Source organism: Hoplias malabaricus, chromosome 11 (genome assembly GCF_029633855.1).
Source record: "Hoplias malabaricus isolate fHopMal1 chromosome 11, fHopMal1.hap1, whole genome shotgun sequence".
NCBI classification, from domain to species: domain Eukaryota; kingdom Metazoa; phylum Chordata; class Actinopteri; order Characiformes; family Erythrinidae; genus Hoplias; species Hoplias malabaricus.
In genome coordinates, this window is record NC_089810.1 from 24,662,655 (window position 1) to 24,683,334 (window position 20,680).

General features: G+C 38.7%; 1 protein-coding gene across 4 annotated transcripts in view; it reads left to right on the forward strand.

Moving 5' to 3' along the window:
* LOC136709365 (protein unc-13 homolog C-like) overlaps window positions 1-20,680 on the forward strand; it is a 245,897-nt gene that overhangs the window by 168,742 nt on the left and 56,475 nt on the right. For all 4 annotated transcript variants that reach the window (XM_066684518.1, XM_066684520.1, XM_066684519.1 and 1 more), the window contains one exon: window positions 4,441-4,518. In XM_066684518.1, coding sequence (XP_066540615.1) covers window positions 4,441-4,518 — 78 coding nt within the window. The remainder of the gene's footprint in view (window positions 1-4,440; window positions 4,519-20,680) is intronic.

Genomic DNA, 20,680 nt, shown 5'->3' on the forward strand with positions numbered 1-20,680 from the left:
GTGCTTTTGAGTTTAGTGATCTTATGTTGAGTAACCCAAATTTTAGTTCTGAGGTGTTGCTGCTAGGTGTTGTGTATGATTTAATATTGATTAGGTTGCTGAAACAGGCTGATTTTGTTTTTCTACTTTTACATTTAGTTCGGGGGAAAGACACAGTCTCAATACAGTTGAACCTGGGTGACGTCTCAAGACAGTTCGCAGACGGTCGGTTTAGCCTGTCTGTCTGCGGCCTGGTCCCGGCTCTGGATTGTCAGCAGCTATCTACACTACTCTGCTGACTAACTAAAAGACTATGTGCTATACTGCAAGAAAGTAAGGCAGCACCCTCCCGCGTGGGGTGGATACCATCCCTACCTATAAGACCAGGCTTGCCCTCAAAACATAGCCAATTGTCTATAAAGCCCACTTGATTTTCGGAACACCACTTGGACATCCAGCAGTTTAACGCCCAAAGTCTGCTGTAAGCTTCGTCGCCACGCCGCATTGGTATGGGGCCAGAGCAGATTACGGCATCGGACATCGTCTGGGCCAGTTTAATCACCTCTCTAATATTACCCTTAGTTACCTCAGACTGCCGCAGACGAATATCATTGGCCCCTACATGAATGACTACCCTCGAATATCTCCTATTAGCTAACAGTCTAAGGTTGCCACTAATATCCGGCGCTCTGGCTCCCGATAAACAGCTAACTGTTACTGCCGGCGCCCCTAAAGGAGTAGCTAATTTCACGTGCCGAACAATAGAGTCTCCTATAACCAGAGCACTCTTAACAGGCTCCTCAGCGGGTGCTTCGCTGAGCGGGGCAAACCTGTTTGACACGCGAATCGGAGGAGCGTGGTGTCCCGGTGGGCTAGCTTTGGCCTCAGCGTTAGCATCAGCCTTAGCTTTCCGGCTATGACGCCGAGACGTCACCCATTCACCCCGCTGTGAGGGCTCTAACGCCGGAGTCGTGGGGGTGCTAACTCTCCCTAAGGCACCCGGAGTTGCTAACACTGAATCTCGCTGTTTATCCCTCAACAATAATAAGCTCCGGATGCGCACTTCTAGCTGGTCCACTTTATCCACCAGAGAGCTAACTAGCTGACACTTACTACAAATACAACCACTATATTTATCGCTAGAGGTGGAAAAGGGCGTTAAACTAAACATGCCACACTCTGAGCAGGCAAAACAGCCAGTAGTAGCCATGGAATTGTAGGTACTTACCGCTTTTAGTGAATTTTAGTAACTTACACCAAGAACGTTACTCCAGGGTCCGGTGGCAGTTTTAGTGCCTCTGTAATGAATATTCCTGCGAAGACAATCTAAAAAATAGATCTATGGATGGTTAGTAGGTTATAAAAACAGATATAAATATAGAAATAACAATAGAAACGAGTAAACAGGAAAACCCGAGCGATCAAAACAGCTTCCAAACGGGTACAGAAACAGCCAAACGGGTTCAATATGTTTACATATGTCTACCCCGGTTTCATGGCTGTTTCCTATCTGTCCTTGTTTTATTCTGTTCAGTTTAGTCCTGTCTTTGTTCAGTCTGTCTGGCCCGTGTTTATTTTATCTGTTGGTTTTGCTTCTGTTTTTGTTAATAAATTCCTTACATGTACATCCGCCTCCCTCGTCTGTCCTGCTCAGCCATGAAACATAATTATGTTAATATATTTTAGAATAGTTTTTGTATGGCATTTGATAAACTTCACATTTTAAGATTTTAAATATTCAGATTAAAAACTTACAGATTAAAAAAGCAGAAAAAATGAGCACCCTCTGGTGCTTTCTGCAAGATTGCATACGGAGGAGTGCAAAGTATTATCATAAAAGTTGTCCAGGAGCCAAGGGCCACTTGTGGAGAGCTACAGAAAGACCTGGAATCAGCATGTACATTTAATGCATTCACCCGCCATGGCCTGTATGCACGCTCACCACGCAGGACTCCATTGCTGAAGGAAAAGCATTTTGAAGCGTGCAACAACAAGCCTGTGAAATACTGGGAGAATATAGTCTGGTCAGATGAAACCAAAATTTAACTCTTTGGATGACATAGTACACACCATGTTTGGAGGTCAAAAGGCACAGCATATCACCCCAAAAACACTATACCAACAATGAAGTTTGGAGGAAGAACATCATGATTTGAGACATCATGCATCATGCTTCATATAATTGAAGGAAAGATGAATGGACAAATGTGTCGAGACATTCTTGATAAAAATCTGCTGCGATCTACCAGGATCATAAAGATGAAACAAGAGTGGACATTTCATCAAGACAATGATCCCAAACACACAGCCAAGGAAATTCTCAATTGGTTACCACCACCGTACCTGTGGTTCCCAAAGGCAACGGTTCCCTTTAGAGACAGAGTTTGGCAACATTCCCGCCGGGACTACTTTTTGGTGGGAGCAGACAGGTGTAGACCTATAGTGTAGGTACCATGCAGTGGATAATTGCCAATACAAATATAGGTAATCCCTCCCTGTGGTTTCAAACAGTGCTTATTGCTTGCTTTGCCACTAAGTGACCAGTCAAAAAGAATCTTTGGAACAATATTGTACAGTGGATTGTGCAGTAATTTTGAAACTAGCTGTGTGTGTACTAAAAGTAGGACAGTTGCTCTGCCCCACAAAGGATGCTGCTTATGTTTGCAAAAATTTTGCACACATCTAACTTTAAGACACCTGTTTGGGGTCATGAAGTAATTATGGAGTCCTTCATGTTGGTGAACATATAAAGATTCTCAGTTTGTAGGTTATCTCTCTGGGACCGAGGAGCACCTCTATAGTGAACAAGTTAATTAGTGAGAGTGTGATGTACTGTGTGTCCCCTCCCAGAATCTACTGCCCACATCACCCTGCACTTGCACCAATCCCCCAACGCTCATTACTGGAAACTCTAATTGATTTCATTAGCGTTGAAGCTCTAGATCTGGTTTTCACATTTATCAAAACACTGACATGTGACCTTTAAACTAATGTGAGGGAAGAGAAAATATACATGCGAATGGTAATTAGCTGGAAAGCTCCCACTCTTATTACGACTGTGTATACCTGTCACATTAACCTGATATGTATACATACGTCTATATAATTGCTGTTGAGTTAACTTTGCTCTGTCCTATTCCCACATGTCAGCAGACATACACTGCCCACTGAAAGTTTGGGAGCACCTCGTTTGTCAAAATCTTACATAAATATAAACAAATGAGTGTTGTTTTTATCATTCTGCAAAAATACTATAAACAAGGGGTGAAATGTTTCCTTAAAAACTGTTTTTTTTGTTGTTGTTTTTTTACTGAAAGTGAGACTGAAAGAAGCATAATAGAAGAAATGCAAAAAAGCATAATACAAAACAAATGTGCAAGTATGGAAATATTTTCTTTATAAACCTATAAAACTGTGTGTAGTAGTGTTAGTTTTATAATCTGTGGAGAGCATTATGTAGGGATTAGGTTAGACTTGTTACAATAATTACATTATCAGCTTACAGTACAATATATGGTCATTTCCTCAATAAATTTTCAGTCTTCAATATTGCCCATTGAATTGACTTGTGTGTCTGTTTACATAAGGAAGAACATAACCAACATTTTAACTATTCACTCTGTTCTGTTGATTGGTTTCTCTGTTCTGGGGTAATTATATCAATTTGTTTGAAAACAATGGTTTTATTTATTTATTTTATTTTATTATTTACTTAGGATATTTAATACATCTTCTTATATTCCACCTGCAGTTTCTAAATATTCTTAATAGCTGCATTTTGCATTTTACATTGCCAATATTGTTTATCGCAATTATTTTTGGACAGCATAAAAAATGGCTATCGTGACAGGTCTAGAGTAGGGCGCTATTGGGACAGACCCAAGATTTTCCAGACATGAAAAGCTCCTCCTTTTCTGTGTCCTGGGACAAAAGTGTCCATCATTACTCAAAGAAAAAAACTGGTTCTAAGTATGCATTGTGGATTTTTTAGTATACTCAACTTTGACTCAGTGTGCAAATGGAATGCAGCTACACTGTGTCAACAATGGCTGCACCTTAAAGAAGATAAGATAATTTTGGACAGTGGAATTAAAAAGTGTAAGTAAACGGTCATCAGTTTGTTAACACATGATCGGAATCTGAAATGCACAAGAAATGACTTTGTAAAGAAAATTATCCTGGGAGCTTGGGAAGGAGAAACTGGCATCATCATCATCATCATAAGCAGCAGCAGCATTATCATTATCATCATCATCATCATCATCATCATCATCTCACATAGCCACATTGATTCACACACGTCCTTTGTACTCCCACAGTTCCCAGATGTGTTTGATCTGGCTGAGTGAGCTAGATCTTGGGCATGTGCAGATATGAGCAGGAGCAAGAGGGAGGAGGGAAAAAAATCAATAAATCTTTAATATGATTAGTTTGTTTGTGTTTGCTTTGTTTTCCCCACAGCCATGCATCCTCCTGAACAACATCCAGCAGCTCCGGGTTCAGCTGGAGAAGATGTTTGAGTCAATGGGAGGCAAGCAGGTACATGCAATGCTGTAACTAAAAAGCATTAAAACACACTAAAACCCATTACAACCCGTTAAAACCCATCAAAGCCCTAGAATTGAGAAGCTGAAATAGCTTCACAACTGCCCCTGGGCCTAGCACTGACTTAGCCATGCATGTTATATGTTTTAGCAGTTTTGTTGCTGTTGTTCCAAAATAGTTGTTGTTTCCATGCTAAACACTGAGCACATTTACTTAATTCAGGCTTTAAAAGAGGTCCAGAGGTTTTGCAATCCACTAGGAGAAAGGAAGCAGGATATAGAACATTCCCAAATATTATTTTTGGAATGAGTTGTATGTGTAAACACCACACATACTTTATGAACAACAGCATATTCAGGACATTTTCTTCCCTGTGTTGTTTGGATAGGCATTACATTAAATTACACATATGGTGCTCTTACTAAACCTTACAGGGCAGCGAACTCATTAGGTAGCTGGTCATTACTACATTATGAAACAGTAACTAGAATAAATTATGTATTTTCCAGGGCTCTATTGTTTATGTGTTATATACTATAATATTGTTATACACTTTAATTATCTTATTGAGCCTGTCCAAGTTGATGAAAGCCATTACTGTTAATTAACAGGCTGCTCATTAATAATTTATAACATAAAAACTGGTGAACCAGTAATATATTAGGAATATAAACATTTTTAAAGCATTTTATTTGTGTAACGAATAATTGTAATACAGAATTCTCTTTTGTGATTTTATGGTCAATTTTAGTACTATAAAAATTTATTTATAATTTTATTCAACAAAAATAACCTAAAAATTAAGTAGCTTGAAAAAAAGGCTAGCGAGAAGAATTTATTTGTCAGTTTATTTGTGCAAAATCATGTGCATCGATTTGTTCTGTTCTTGAGGATAATATCCAAAAGTATGTGTGAGTTTTGGTTTAGACAATTTAAAGATGGTAATTTTGATGTTAGTCATTTTGAACATTATTATTATACCTTGATCATAATACCTTGATTTGTAAGGTTTTTGTATGTTTGTTTGTTTGTTTTTTTAAATTGACAATTTTGCAATTTAATACTACACATATGTTACCTTAAAATGACAAAGAATCTGGAGAATGAATTGGAATTACAAATATACATTTAAAAAAAATAAAAAACACCAGCTAATTACTGTGTTCATATACTCATTCTCGTTCTCATTCAGTATACTTTAGTACTAGTATCCTGTACCACAAGACACAATTCTGTTGCCACCTATATCCCCTGATAGTGGAATATGTCAAAACAAGAGAAAATGTCTTTAAACTTGTTTGCTAACCCCCCAACAACAGAAGAGGTGCTCTTCATTTTTCTAAAGCCGAAGTCTTTAAACCTAGATCTTGAACCCAGTTTTTGTTGCTGGATGTTGTAATTTGTCATTTTTCATGTAATAATTCTCTGGATAATTGCTTAATTAAGAGGTAATTTGCAGCGTGTTCATTAACAGCTCCTTGCTTGATTTGACTTAAGAGCATTAAGAGTGTTTTGTATTGTCCCCCTACACCAAATTAGTTGACTGTATCCACAGTGCAGTTATGAGGTTTAGTAATAGTAAAAGAATACAAGTAAGGATACTTTACAACAATTTCTTGATTTTAAAATTTAAAATATCTGTAGGGTAGTTATATTCAAATGTAACATTTCAGTCATTTTTTTCTGTGCTGGTATGTTTCTGAAAAGATTCTGGCCTCTTTTTCCTATTGCAAAATGACCAGTAAAAATAAAACCAAGTTATATAATCCCATGCTAACTGACTTGTGGGGAATGTTCCATTGAATCCTGTGGTAAAAGAGTATTTTGAAGGTTTTCTCAGTGGAAGAAGGTGCTGGAGGAGGTGTTTAGTGATGTAATGTATGGCAATAATGTGAAGACAACCTAAAGGATAAATTCTGGCAGCTATAGGGAATTTCTATACACAATTGTTACCATAATTAAGCAGTTTATATTGGCATTTATAATAATTGTGTGAAGTCTTAGTTCTCTCCAGTTCTCTTAGTTCTGCTCCTAGTGGATGACAATGTCCTCTCGGGCCTCTGTAAAACACTGGATGTGTTCAGTGAAATGGTTCTGTTCCTGTGAATAAAACTTTTCAGTATCATCTTCTATTAATATACATGTGTGTTGTAGATTCTCTCTCTATTTCTCTTTCTGTGTTGATGTTTCTCTCCTGTTCTCCTGTCCCTCCCTCTCTTTCTGTCTCTCCTAACTGTGAAAATGTCTTGTGTCCTTTTCTCCTCTTCTCCTTCTTCTCCTCGTATTTTCATCTCTCCCCTTCTCTTCTGGGCTCTTGTGCCAGGAGGAGGGTGTTGTGGCCTTCTGTAAGGTGTGTGACTAGGTTCCTTTTTCATCCTTCCCAAGCCACTGCTCCACGGCAGGGTTCCACGGATAGACTGGAAATATTCTACACCAGTCATCTGAATCAACTAGAATCAACATATGTGTCCCTGTCCAGCTCTGCTTTTATGGGGCTAATTTGGAGAAAAATGGAACTTAGCACAAAAATCAGATTTAACACTTGATTCAAATAAGATTCACTGGAGCTATAAAGATGGCATGACAAATGAGTCTGATTAGAGTCAGAGTCAAATCACAAGTCTGAGTCAAGCCATAGTCATAAGCTTTAGAGTCTGAGTTGGTGTCAAGAGCTATAGACTGAAATTATTTATTGACTTCAAACACCACTCTCAGCTGATTGCCTATATTTGGGTCCAGAAATGTATAAATTATCTCATTTTTCACCAGACTATTCCTCTCAGAGTTTCAGGATTCCTACTCATGTTGACTCTAGTTTTTTTCTTATGCTAGCTGTGTAGGTCAGGTTTGCTCATTCCAGCAGATCTGTTTAAGTTGAAACCATCCAGTCAGCACGCTGCCCTTAGCTTCACTTTTCTCCCACATCCCAGTGTCCACTAACCTCACATCCAGGAGCATGCATTGCAACTGCTCGAGTCTGGCATGCTAACACACAAACTAGCAGATAATCCCTGCCCTCCCCATGACCCAGGGTGCAGCGGATGAACTCAATCTGGCTTCATTCATGTTAATTCGTCTTACTTTGTACTTTCATGTGGAATGTCTACTGCTGTCTTCAGCCACATTTGAAAGTTGGTTGCCTTTATGTCTATCACTTTATTATAGACCTTTATTTAGTATCCACAACTGCCAGCGAGGCTAGAGTATAGAGAGGGGTCAGTTCAACAGAGATGTGTTTTAACTTTTGACTGGGTTTATTTTTGCTGATTCTGTCAAGTATTAATAAATTTTATATATCAGTCTTTCCCCTAACTCCGGCCGTCCCCTAATTCCGGCCACTGCCGTATATGGTGCAATTCCGCTCTCACTCTTTGCCAATCGCATTGGGTAAAACAATAAAACGTACGTTCAAGCCTTAGTAGGGCATTTAAACATCAGTCTTGCAAGAAATCACATATGTAAACAATATTTAAGTACCTCTAACATTGTTGTAATTCTTTGTGTGCAAAACTGCATGTAAAACACAACACATTTCCATTTCGTGACAGATATTTCCCTCAGTGTAAAAGTTAGCTTACCGGTTAGCTTCCTTTTCTCTGAGAGGAAAATCTACCGCCACTGTAATCCTTACATGTAGAGTATGGATACCAATACAGGACAAACGTAATCTCATTGTGAACCTCTCAAAACCACTGAATGTGGTAGCAACTGTCTCATTTGACTGTCACAAGCAGGGGAGGTGGCCAAAGTTAGAGGGCACCAATAATCATAGCAGTATTGGTACCTACTTAAACAAAAGCGTTTTTATCTAAAACATATATTCTTTCAAAGTCAAGCAAGTCTTGGACAGTGTCGCAGTCACACATAGTGTCGCAGTCACACAGCTCCAGGGACCTGGAGGTTGTGGGTTCGATTCCCGGTCCAGGTGACTGTCTGTGAGGAGTTGGTGTGTTCTCCCCGTGTCCGTGTGGGTTTCCTCCACGCTATATATATATATTTTTTAATAGAATTCTGAGGATGTTTCTTTATCATTTGCTAGCTGTCTATTCAATTTGTGCTCTGAAAATCTAATGTGTTTACAAAGACTCTTTTTTAAAAAAAGTGTCTTGGTCTAGTATGCTAGGCTTTCTCTCTCTGTGCTCATAACAAAGAAAAAGCATCTGCATGTTTAGACAACTAAGAGACTTAGTTGCATGAACCGAGATGATTATATTGCTCTATTCCTGCTCCATAGGTGGGTAATATTGACTTATTTTTGCTGTTTCAGATTACTTAAGTTGGATCTGACCTAAATTCGAGAGAACATTAACGGCATAAAAGTAAACACAGACCAAAAGAGTTAAGAAACTAAACAACTCAATTTAAAAATGAGCTTCTATGGTAATTCACACAGTCAATAAAAACTTACAGGCAAGTTCAGCCACATACAAATAACAGCCATTTCTTTTTTCCTCAAACACACTGTTACATTTTAAAAGATGCAGAGCTTCTGAACACAAACAAACCACAGAGAGCAGCAGTTACAATAGTAACTATATATATATATATATATATATATATATATATATATATATATATATATATATATATATATATATATATACTGTCCAGCCTTCCAACTCAGTCTGTTGTATAACAGCCACAGTGTAATGTTAAATTGCTTGGAACATAAGAGTCAGTGGAATGTGCTTGGTGACTAGCACTAGTCTCCAAGTGCAAGATTTCTCAGCTTTTCTGAGGAAGCTAAATTTCTCCCACTGACGTAAAAAATGCTCCAAATAGAAGTCGGGCTTGCACCAACAGCTCTGGCTCCCCGAAGCAATTAGCAAACTAAGAGAAAAAGGTAATTACAGAGACGTGTTATCGGCAAATTATAAATAAAAGATTGCCAACTGTCCAGGAAAAAATTAATTGTGGGTGTGGAAGCTAGCCTCTGTATTTTCAGTACCATGACCCTCAACCCCTCTGGACTCTCTAGGGAAACAGAGTACTAATTGAGCTTAAAGTGGCACACAGAGATCACCTTCTGGACTAAATTCCTTCTCTTTTGCTCTGTCCCTTTCACACTCTATCTGGTTTTCTCCTCTCACTGTCTCTCCCTCTCTCGCTCACCCATTTTATCTGCCTCTGTTAACGCTGAGTAATTAAGCCTCAGAGCAGATTTCATCTGAAGTGGACAGTGAAGGAGACAATATTGATAACCTTGTTGTCGGCACAATGTGTTTGGAGACTTGCACTTGTCGAAGTTTGTGCCAGCTTTAACCATCTTTCAAATACAATTCCATTGACCTTTTGAAAAACAAATTGGTGCAATCTAAATAAACATTGGAATTTTTGATAATTAATAATTTTAACAAATTTAGGCATAACTTGCTCACATAATTCCCAAATTTTTACAGAGCCTAGTGGCATATTAGTGGTTTTATTTAGCAATGTAAACCCAGCATCACTGCTGTTGATTATTTTATTTATGATGAAATATGTATTAAATATCATCACTGACTCTCACTCTCACCCACACACACACATACACACAAATAACTCCTGTTTCATCTTCTACCTCAGTCAATTTTTGAGCTATGAGCTGCACTGTAGTGTTCATTTTCTCCATTTCAGCTTTTGTGCACAGTGCTAAGTCTCTCCCAGAAAGTTTTACTCAGAAAATCTCTACACAGAAATATTGTGATAGAATTTTAAATATATGTTTTGTTTTTGCCAGTTTGTTATGCATATAACACTACACATTTATCTCCCTCACAAAATATAAAAAACAAGTACTAACATTTTAAATTTAACTTGATCAAAAGTCTGAATAATTTTGTATAAGTCTATAGGGTGAGTCAAAAGTCTCAGCACACACTTTGATTTCAGAAATGAAAGGGAAAGCTGCCATATTGGTTCAAGTGTAAGTTTTTCTAATGGGCAGATTGTCAGGTGGCATATCAAAGTAGATCAGAATTTTCAGAAATCGATTTCTGCAATCAGATTTGCAATATCTGTTGTGGTTTAAAAGTTATCAACACAGACAATTGCAACAACAACCAGGAACCTTCCATGTGATGCATTGCTGTTTGGTTGTTCAGTGTGTTCTCACTGGTGCTGAACACAGAGCTGAAGGTGCTGTATCCAATCGTTATGAACCTGCATGCGAATCTCAGGAGAAATGCTGTCAAAGCCTTTGTGATGCAATGCTGAAGGTGCTGTTTGTTGCTGATTTTCTTAGCATACACAATTTTGTTTGCATTAACCCCAGAGATGACCACAAAGTGGTGTTAGATTGGGTGATCTGGGTGGCCATTCCACAGGAACACCAATTGCTATGAAAGTTTCTGTTGCAGCTGGATCTTGAAGGGGTGCCACTTAATGGGATGAAGAATCCGTACAAGGGATGATTGTCTAACACCACATTCTGATGTGAGACCTTGCATGCCCATATCATGGACTTTTCACAAAGGCTGCCAAAAATCATTGTTGAGGTTTCTTCGTCTGTACTGGTTGTCGGAAAAGCACTATGTGGTTTGTCTTCCACAGTCCTGGTTTCTCTGAATTTGGCTATGAGGGATTATGTGTAAATTTGGTGGTGGTTCTGGGTGTTGGTTGATTAAGTGGGTATGATATGGCAGCTGCGTTCCCCGGATATCAGAATCACCTCAGTCCTCTCTTCTTTCATCAATTTCATCTTCAGTTACCTGTAACGAACAACAAATGTTTTAAACTGTATAGTTCTAACCTGTACTAAATCCATTTGAAACATGGCCACCCATGAATGAGGTGCATTAGAGTAGAATAAATGTTAAACTGGACAGTGTCCAGTGCTGGAACTAAGCAGGTCAGTCGCTTGGCCTCTTCAGTTTTAAAGGTTATTTTCCATTAGTGCATTCCTACGCTGGGTGTAATTTGTCCTCAGACTCTCCGTAGGTAACATTAAATTAATCCCAATACATAAACTTTATCCATGTAACTCAGCCAGCATCTGAAAGGTTTGGAAACGCGTTCCCATATTCTCATGGGATTCACTAATGCTCGGAATCTGACATCAGGATGAATTGTTCTGCTCTGTGCTCCTCGCTCTCATTTATATCAATTATGTGCAGATTCTGCCCCTCCAGCTTCAGGACCATTTCTCTTCTCTTCTAGGATTCTCCCAGCCCAGGGGCAACGTTAGCGCCTTAATCTCATACTTAAACTGTGTCTTATTAAATCAGAATGTATCGACTGTCTCATAATGACAAGATAGAGCATGGAAAAATATATTCTTCCTTCAATTTAGCTTCCTTTGCACTTTTCAGGGGAAAATACTTGAGCTGTGAAAGGGGCTGCAAGTAGAGAGTCTATCATTATTTATACAGTGGAGGCCAGACCTTTACATACATATAAGGTAAAGACTTTGAAACTCAGTGTTTCACAGCTCCAGGGTCTGTATTTTATTTCCACCAAATGTTATTTCAGAATAATAGTTGTGAGACTTACTTAGTGGTATGAAAAACATACATCAACTTTGTCACTGATTCTTGAACATTGCTCAAGAATCTGCTGACATTGACTGGAATCCATGCGACCCTCAACTTTAACAAGATTCCTAGTACCTACACTGGCAACACAGCGCCACAGCATGATGGAACTGTCACCAAATTTTACTGTGGGTAGCAAATGTTTGTCTTGGAATGCTGTGTTCTTTTTCCGCCATGCATACCACCCCTTGTTATGTCCAAATAACTCAATTTTAGTTTCATCAGTTAACAGCACCTTATTCCAAAATGAAACTGTCTTGTCCAAATGTGCTTTAGCATAGACTCTGTTTGTGGCGTGTGCGCAGAAAAGGCTTACTCTTCCATACAACCTCTCCTTGTGCAAAGTGCGCTGAATAGTTGAAAAATGCACATTGACACCATCCACAGCAAAATTATGTTGTAGGTCTTTGGAGCTGGTCTGTGGGTTGACTATGACTGTTCACCATTCTTCGCCCTCTGCTTATCTGAGATTTTTCTTGGCCTGCCACTTCAGGCCTTAACTAGAACTGTACCTGTGGTCTTCCATTTCCACACTATGTTCCTCACAGTGGAAACTAACAGCTGAAATCTCTGAGATAGCTTTTTGTATACTTCCCCTAAACCATGATGTTGAACTATCTTTGTTTTCAGGTCATTTTAGAGTTGTTTTGAGGCCACTCTTCAGAGAAGATGCAAAGAGGAGATAAACTTGCAATTGGCCACCTTAACCCTTTCTCATAACTGGATTCACCTCTGTATGTAGGTCAAGGGTCAATGAGCTTACAAAACAAATATTGCGTTCCAATAATTAGTTATTGCTAATGCTAAAGTTATTCAAATCAATAAAACGACAAGGGTGCCGAAATGTATGCATCTGACTAATTTTGTTGAAATAGTTATTGCATACTTTTTGTAAATACTATAAACTTCATTTCACTTCTCAAATATCACTGTGTTTGTCTGCTATATGATATATTTAACTGAAATTGCTGATCCAAACAACCAAAGATTTATAAAGGAAAATCTTGATAATTATCAGGGGTGCCCAAAACTTTTCATATCACTGTACTTATTGTTGTTGTTTTTTTTTTCTTGTGTATCAGATTTTCAGGGGATCAGATGTGTGCACACTTGTCACTAGTATTGGCAGCTTGTCCTTTTATTTGATAAACTCAAAATGAAAAGCTGATGGCAGCATTTCACAAGCTTCATACAGTGCTGATCTGGAACTGTAGCCCATTCCTCCTGACAGCACTGCTGTAATTTAGCCCAGTGTGTTGGCTTCATGCTTGAGAATGTTTTTTTCTGTGGGATTCAGGGCAGGACATTGCAATGGACACTCCAATATCCAACTTGTCATCCTTAGGTCATTACAGCGTTAAAGAGATGCTTAAGGGCATTGTCCTTCTGGAAGACCCAGTTATGACAACGTTCAGGCGCAGCAGGTAGTGTTGCAGTCACACAGCTTCAGGGACCTGGAGGTTGTGGGTTCGATTCCCACTCCGGGTGACTGTCTGTGAGGAATTGGTGTGTTCTCCCTGTGTCTGCGTGGGTTTCCTCCAGGTGCTCCGGTTTCCTCCCACAGTCCAAAAACACACATTGGTAGGTGGATTGGCGACTCAAAAGTGTCCGTAGGTGTGAGTGTATGTGTGTGTGTCTGTGAAGGACTGGCGCCCCCTCCAGGCCGCCTTGCGCCCAATGATTCCAGGTAGGCTCTGGACCCTGAACTGGATAAGCGGTTATAGATAATGAATGAATGAATGAATGAATGAATAAATAATTCTCCTTCATTATGCCATCAAAATTCTGAAGTGCTCATGTTCTTACAGAAAACCAACCCAACAACATGATGATACAACCACCAGGCTTTGCAGTTGGTATAGGGTTCTTTGGATTTAAAACTTCAACCATTTTCCTTCCGCTGATCATGATAGCCAGACAGGGTGGCACTGTGACGCAGCAGGTAGTGTCGCAGTCACACAGCTCCAGGGACCTGGAAAGTCCCTTTCCAGGTGACTGTGAGGAGTTTGGTGTGTTCTCCCCGTGTCCGCACGAGTTTCCTCCGGGTGCTCCGGTTTCCTCCCACGGCCCAAAAACACACGTTCGTAGGTGGATTGGCGACTCAAAAGTGTCCATAGGTGTGAGTGTGTGTGTGTTGCCCTCTGAAGGACTGGCGCTCCCTACAGGGTGTGTTCCTGCCATGCGCCCAATGATTCCAGGTAGGCGCCGGACCCCCTGTGACCCTGAACTGGATAAGCAGTTACAGATAATGAATGAATGAATGTTGCTAGATGGTAAAAATTTGGTTTCATCTCACCAGAGAATACTCTTCTCAAAGACTAGAGGTGTTTTCCAGTCTGAAGCTAACTTCCTTGTCCATCATTGCCTGCAAAATCTGTACTCTGTACAAATCTGTACAAAATCTGTAGGCAGATTATTTTACCAACAAGGAACCTTATTAGGCAGAGCATTCGGGACACTCTTCAGAGTCAGCATATGTCATCATGTATAGTGTGTCCCACTTGTGAGTTCTGTTTACTCAGAGCTGTCACTCAAGTTAGCCAGTCATTACATTACTCTTTACATTAGAGACAGGATGGATCACAAATATGGTGGCAGCTATTTTTCTCACTTGAGCATTTTTGCTGGAATTCATATGTGAATAGGTGAGGACTGCTTTAAGGAATAGCCATATATAAAATGGTATAAAACTACTAACAAAAACTCCTCTGCAGAGCAGGCTCCCTCTGCCATGTTTTCAAAACTGCATCATGTAATTGCCTTCCTCGAGAAGGATACATGTCAGGCTGCCTTCAGAATTCAGCCAAAATAAGGTAGATGTCTTCTAAAGCACCTTATGCTGCCTTCCAAATGGGACAGCCCTTGTCTCAAAAGCGTGCATATGTTGCTGACAAGTACCTGATGCCCCTAGCTCCTTCACCAGTTCTGATGATTACCACACAAGTTTCTAAAATGTATTTTCTCTATTTCTAAAACTCCCCAGGTTGTTTAGAGTACATCAAATGTGATAAAGTAAATTAAAGCTGAAATAATAAAATTGTGGATAAAGTAGATACCCTGATTAACTGGCCAAAAAGCTTTTTAGGCTATGGGTATGTTAATTTCGGTCTCAACCGTATTTAATTATTTTTTTTCCTTCTGTTCTGAGAAAAGAACCTGATGCTTCTGTTTGCTAAACCGTTTGTGACATTATATATTTACTGATATTATATATATAAATAAGACATACTATTTGTGACATTTTATTTATTTATTTATTTATTCATAAATGTATACATTTATATTGATCCTTGTATCTTTTTGGATAATTTGGGTAAAATTAGAAGCTACAGCTCCAGAGTCAGTGCTGTGAACCAATCAGAAACTGCAAAACAAAACAAATCATAACAAAACATGAAAACACAATCATTTTACTCACAGAAAAGTGTGTTAAAGACTCCAGTGAGAATGGAAGTGAGGGAAGAAATACGTTTACTCATTAAATATTCCTTTACTCACTACTATATTCAAGTAAAATATTTTCCTGAGCTTTGTTTGGTGAATAATCCTCAGTGGGAAAGTTCCTGACCTAGAGGGAAGTTGTATAACATCATGGAGTGGAGTTTGTGTAACGAGGTCAAAGATGATTGTTATAGACCTCTCTTTAAACTGAGACTAGAACAGCTTCACTTATGAAAAAGAGGTTGCTTTAAAATTCTCTTACAAATGAGGTCAGCACTGTTAAACACTGTATTCTGCTATACAATATATATATTGTACAAATATATAAATATATAAAATGCAATTTAAAAAGATAAGGAGAATCTTTAATGTGTTAATTCCTTTGAACATTTATGTAACTGACAAAAGTACAAAGAAAAGATGTCAGATAATTTTCACTGCCCAACTGGATTTTGTAAATATGAACAAATTTTGAATGTGATGACTGTATCATACTTTAAAAAAATTGACAGAGAAATAAGATAGAAAGAAAAGAAAATTTTACAGAATATGTACATTGAAACATGTAAAAGTAGCATCCAAGAAAAGATCAGTCTTTCAAAGCAAAGATGGATTATACCTTACTACTTTGTGCCAAACTTTTTGAGAATTTATTAACTCTATTTTGCAAACAATTTAGGCTTTTTACTATCTATTACCAACCAGAAATCTGAAAGTCTGAAAAATCCAGTTGAATGAATGTGACCTTTGAGCCCTCGGATGGCACTACATGAGAATCACAGTCAGTCAACTGCAATAAATGTGACCACATGGGCTTGGGAACTTAAAAAAATTGTTGTCATGTAACACAGTCTGCTGAAACTCCTGAAACTCTTGCATAAAGAAAAAGTCATACTACCACACCTGGCAAAAAATATGGAATCACCACCCTTGGAGGATATTCTTTCAGTTGTTCAGTTTTATAGAAATATATAAATCTCAAAGACATGCCACAAAACTCTATAAATCATCATTTAAATGTTCCAATATTTTGGCATTAAGAAAAAAAAAGACATACTTGTAGTCAGTCACATTTTTTTAGACAAAGTAGAGGAAAATATATGGAATAACTCAATTCTGACAAAAATATTAAGGAATCATAAGAAAAACACAGCACCATTATGACTTGGTTGCATCAGCCCTGAATTTTTTATAGCAGTTTGAATTCTCTGAGGCATTGACTTAATGACAAACTGTATTTTTCATCAGTCCAGCTCCATCTGTTTCTTATTGCTGTTGCCAGATCAGGTTTGCAGGTTGGAGCATTGTCACTGACCATTTTATTAAATTTCCACCAGAGATTTTCAAACTGGATTGAGATCCAGACTATTTGCAGGTCATGCCATTTTCATTATATGTATTTCTTGAAGGAAAGTTTTCACGTCCTTTGCGCTATGGTGAGATGCATTATCATCTTGAAAAATGAAGTCATGGGCGGCACGGTGGCACAGCAGGTAGTGTCGCAGTCACACAGCTCCAGAGGGCTGGAGGTTGTGGGTTCGATTCCCGCTCTGGGTGACTGTCTGTGAGGAGTTGGTGTGTTCTCCCTGTGTCCGCGTGGGTTTCCTACGGGTGCTCCGGTTTCCTCCCACAGTCCAAAAACACATGTTGCAGGTGGATTGGCGACTCGAAAGTGTCCGTAGGGGTGTGTGTGTGTGTGTGTTACCCTGTGAAGGACTGGCGCCCCCTCCAGGGTGTATTCCCGGCTTGCGCCCAATGATCCAGGTAGGCTCTGGACCCACCGCGACCCTGAATTGGATAAGCGGTTACAGATAATGAATGAATGAATGAATGAATGAAAATGAAGTCATCATCACCCAACAATCCTTACAACTGATGGAATAAGAACTGTGTCAAAAGTTTCAAAATAGCTTTATTGCATAACTAATAATAATAAGTTCAATTTATATATCATCTTTCACAAACTCAAGGATGCTTTACATAGTTTCCAAATATATATATAATGCTTTATTGAAAGTGATTAATCAGTTTTAAAGAAAGACTGTATAAAATGAGTTACAGTAATCATTTGAAGCATCACTTGTAACTAAGTATAGGGTGTATATGTGCAATGTAAGTGTTAAGTCGAGGTGAAATCCAATGTTTTTTTACAACAGGAGCTGGCTTGATAGCAACACCATCAGTTTCAACACTAAAGTATGGTATATGAGAAAGAGAAGATTTAGCTCCAACAAGTAAAACTTCAGTTTTATCAGTGTTAAGTTTTAAATAGTTATTGTGTAGCCAAAGTTTTAAATCTGCAGTTAAAAAGGGTGTGGAGGTGATAAACAGAAGAGATCTGAGAACAGATTCCTGCGGTACACCATGATTTACAGGGGCCATATATAATATTGATGAGAACCAAAAGTAACATACTAATGTCTGTCATTAAGGTGTGATCTTAGCCACTGAAGGGCCAGGCCAGTTGTGCCAGTAGATGACAGAAGTGTGGAGATGATTAATGGTGTCAAAGGCAGCTGTTAGATCTAAGAGAACCAAGATGTTAGAAAGTCCAGTATCTATTGACAGCAGCAAATCATTCATGACTCTTACCAGGGCAGTCTTTGTACTATGTACGGAACGAAAGCCAGACTGAAAAGCCTCATATAAAATATTAGAGGACAGAAAGTCATGTAACTGAGAGGCTACAACTCTTTCCATGATTTTAGCCAAAAAAGGAAGGTTGGAAATATGTCTGTAATTTACCCGTGGGGAGGGATCTAAGACTTTCTTTAATATAGGTGTTACTGTGACTAGTTTTAGTGTGACTAGAGTAGGACGAACAGAGCCTGATGAGAAGCACAGATTAATCAGACGAGCTATGAAAGGAGAAATAACAAAAAACCACAGACTTCAGAATATCAGTAGGAGCTGGGTCTAGCTGAGACAAACAAGATAATGATCTAGAAATAATCTCATAGACAGTCGAAGAATTCACAAAGGCAAAAAACAAGAGGCAGTTGTTAGGTGATAAGGACACATTAGTAGGTGAAGTTGAGGACAGAGAATGTAGGTGGCAGAAAGTGCAGATAAATTTTATGCAATTTATCCTGAAAGTAGTCCGTAAATTCCTGACACTAAGCAGATGTGCTTGAAATATGTAAAGGTTGAAGAAGTTTATGGTGTGAAAAATAGTTTTTGGCCTGTGACTGCCAGAATTAATCAGATTAGAATAAAAAGCGCAGAGATTAAGGCATTCTTGTATTTAGATACCTACTCAGAGAAAAGGCGTTCTGAACGCCTAAACTTAGCTTTCATGAGTCAGAGTTCTGTAGTGGACCTTGAGGAAGTACAGGAGGAAGGAACTAGTTTAGTCCTGACAGGGGTAAGGGTGTTAATTATTGTTCCAAAAGTACTATTGTAATGTGTGACTAAATCTTCAGAAGAAGATAGTTTAGAGATTTCTCATCTCCTCAGGCCTGAAGGAGATGAGAAAAAATATGAATGGAGATAGATAAGAGATTACAAAATGAGTTGATTTCCCAGGGGGTTTAAAAGGAGGCATAACAAGACCGCACTCACTGAGCTTATGGTCAGAACAGTAGACCCAGTGACTGAAATACTTTTGAGATCATGGGTACAAATCAGGTTAAGTATATGACCATGGGTATGTGTAGGGAAATCAATGTGCTGAGTGAGGCCAAAGCATTCAAGGACATTACAGAGCTCAGTAGAAAATACAGAACAGGAATCAACATGGATGTTAAAGTCACCCAGGAGTATAATAACAGTTGATAAAGTGAAGGAGCAGTGAGGAATTAATTCATACGAAATACAGCACTACAACACTAATGCTAATAGCACCAAACAGGTTAGCCAACCCAAACAACCCCAGTCCCAGCAATTTGAGCACAGCAGAGTGTAACTGCCCGAAACAAGAACTTGAACCAACAATTTAGCGAGGGGTAGAGACTCACTCATCACAGCTGCAGTCAAAGGGAAGGGGAAGAAAGGGAAAAGGCTTGTGCATGGCAAGCAGCAAAGCGCAAAGCAAACAGCAAGGGAAGATAAGACCAAATGTATCTAGAATTCATGTAGATCCAGGGAGTGGAACAGTGGCCACAAAATACAAAAAAAAGAAACAGCACCAGTAACAAAAAGAAGAAGAAAAAAACAACAGAAGCCAGTGAGGGAGAAACAAAGGAAAAAACAATAAAAAAATATAGAGGTAGAAACTGGTGAGAAGAGGCATCGTCAACAACCACGCACTACGTAGTCTCAACAGGAAGTGAACAGAAGCAAAGAGTTAATGGCCACCCAGATAGCTAATGGTAGTGTTGCTTTTTATGGGTTATTGAAGATGACTGTAATCTCCCCCCGTTCTTTTACCTGACATGCAGACCCATGTCATCAATGACTGGGGAAATTTAAATGTTTGCTTCATGTAGTCATTTTATAAATATCATTGGTCCAGAACCAAACTAAAGTTCCAGCATCATCACATTGCCCAATGTAGATTTGCGATTCATCACTGAAGATCACTTTCATCGAGTCACCCACCGTCCATGATTGCTTTTTTTAGCCCACTCTAAACTTGTTTTTTCTGTTTAGGTGTTAATTTTACTTTTTTGTATGCAAATCCCATTTATTTGAGGTGATTTCTTACAGTTCGGTCATAGATCTTGACTCCAGTTTCTGCCTACAGTTTTCTCATTTGTTTTCTGCATTTTCTGTTTTCAAGACATATTGCTTTAAGTTTTCTATATAGACACTTTGATGTCTTCCTTGGTCTACCAGTATGCTTCCCTTTAACAACCTTCCCATTTATTTGTACTTAGTCCAGATTTTAGACAGATCCAACATCTATTGCAGCATTATGTGGTGATTTACCTTCTTGAAGAAGTTTTATAATCTTTTCCATTGTTTCAACTATATGTCTTGTGTTGGAGCCATGATACATGCCAATCCACTTTGTGCAACAGCTGTCAAAGGTGTGAGCACTCTTTTTAAACTAAAGACATATTAGTAAATTTAATCTAATGCAGGAGTGTGTTTAGAACAGCAAATTACAGAGTGATTCAATATTTTCCTCAGAATTGGGTGATTCCATATTTTTTTCCTCTACTTGATCTAAAAAAAACTATTGTGATTGACTACAAAAATTAGAATTCTTTCTCTATTTTGGCATGTCTGTGATTTATTTATTTTTTCAACAAACTTAAAGT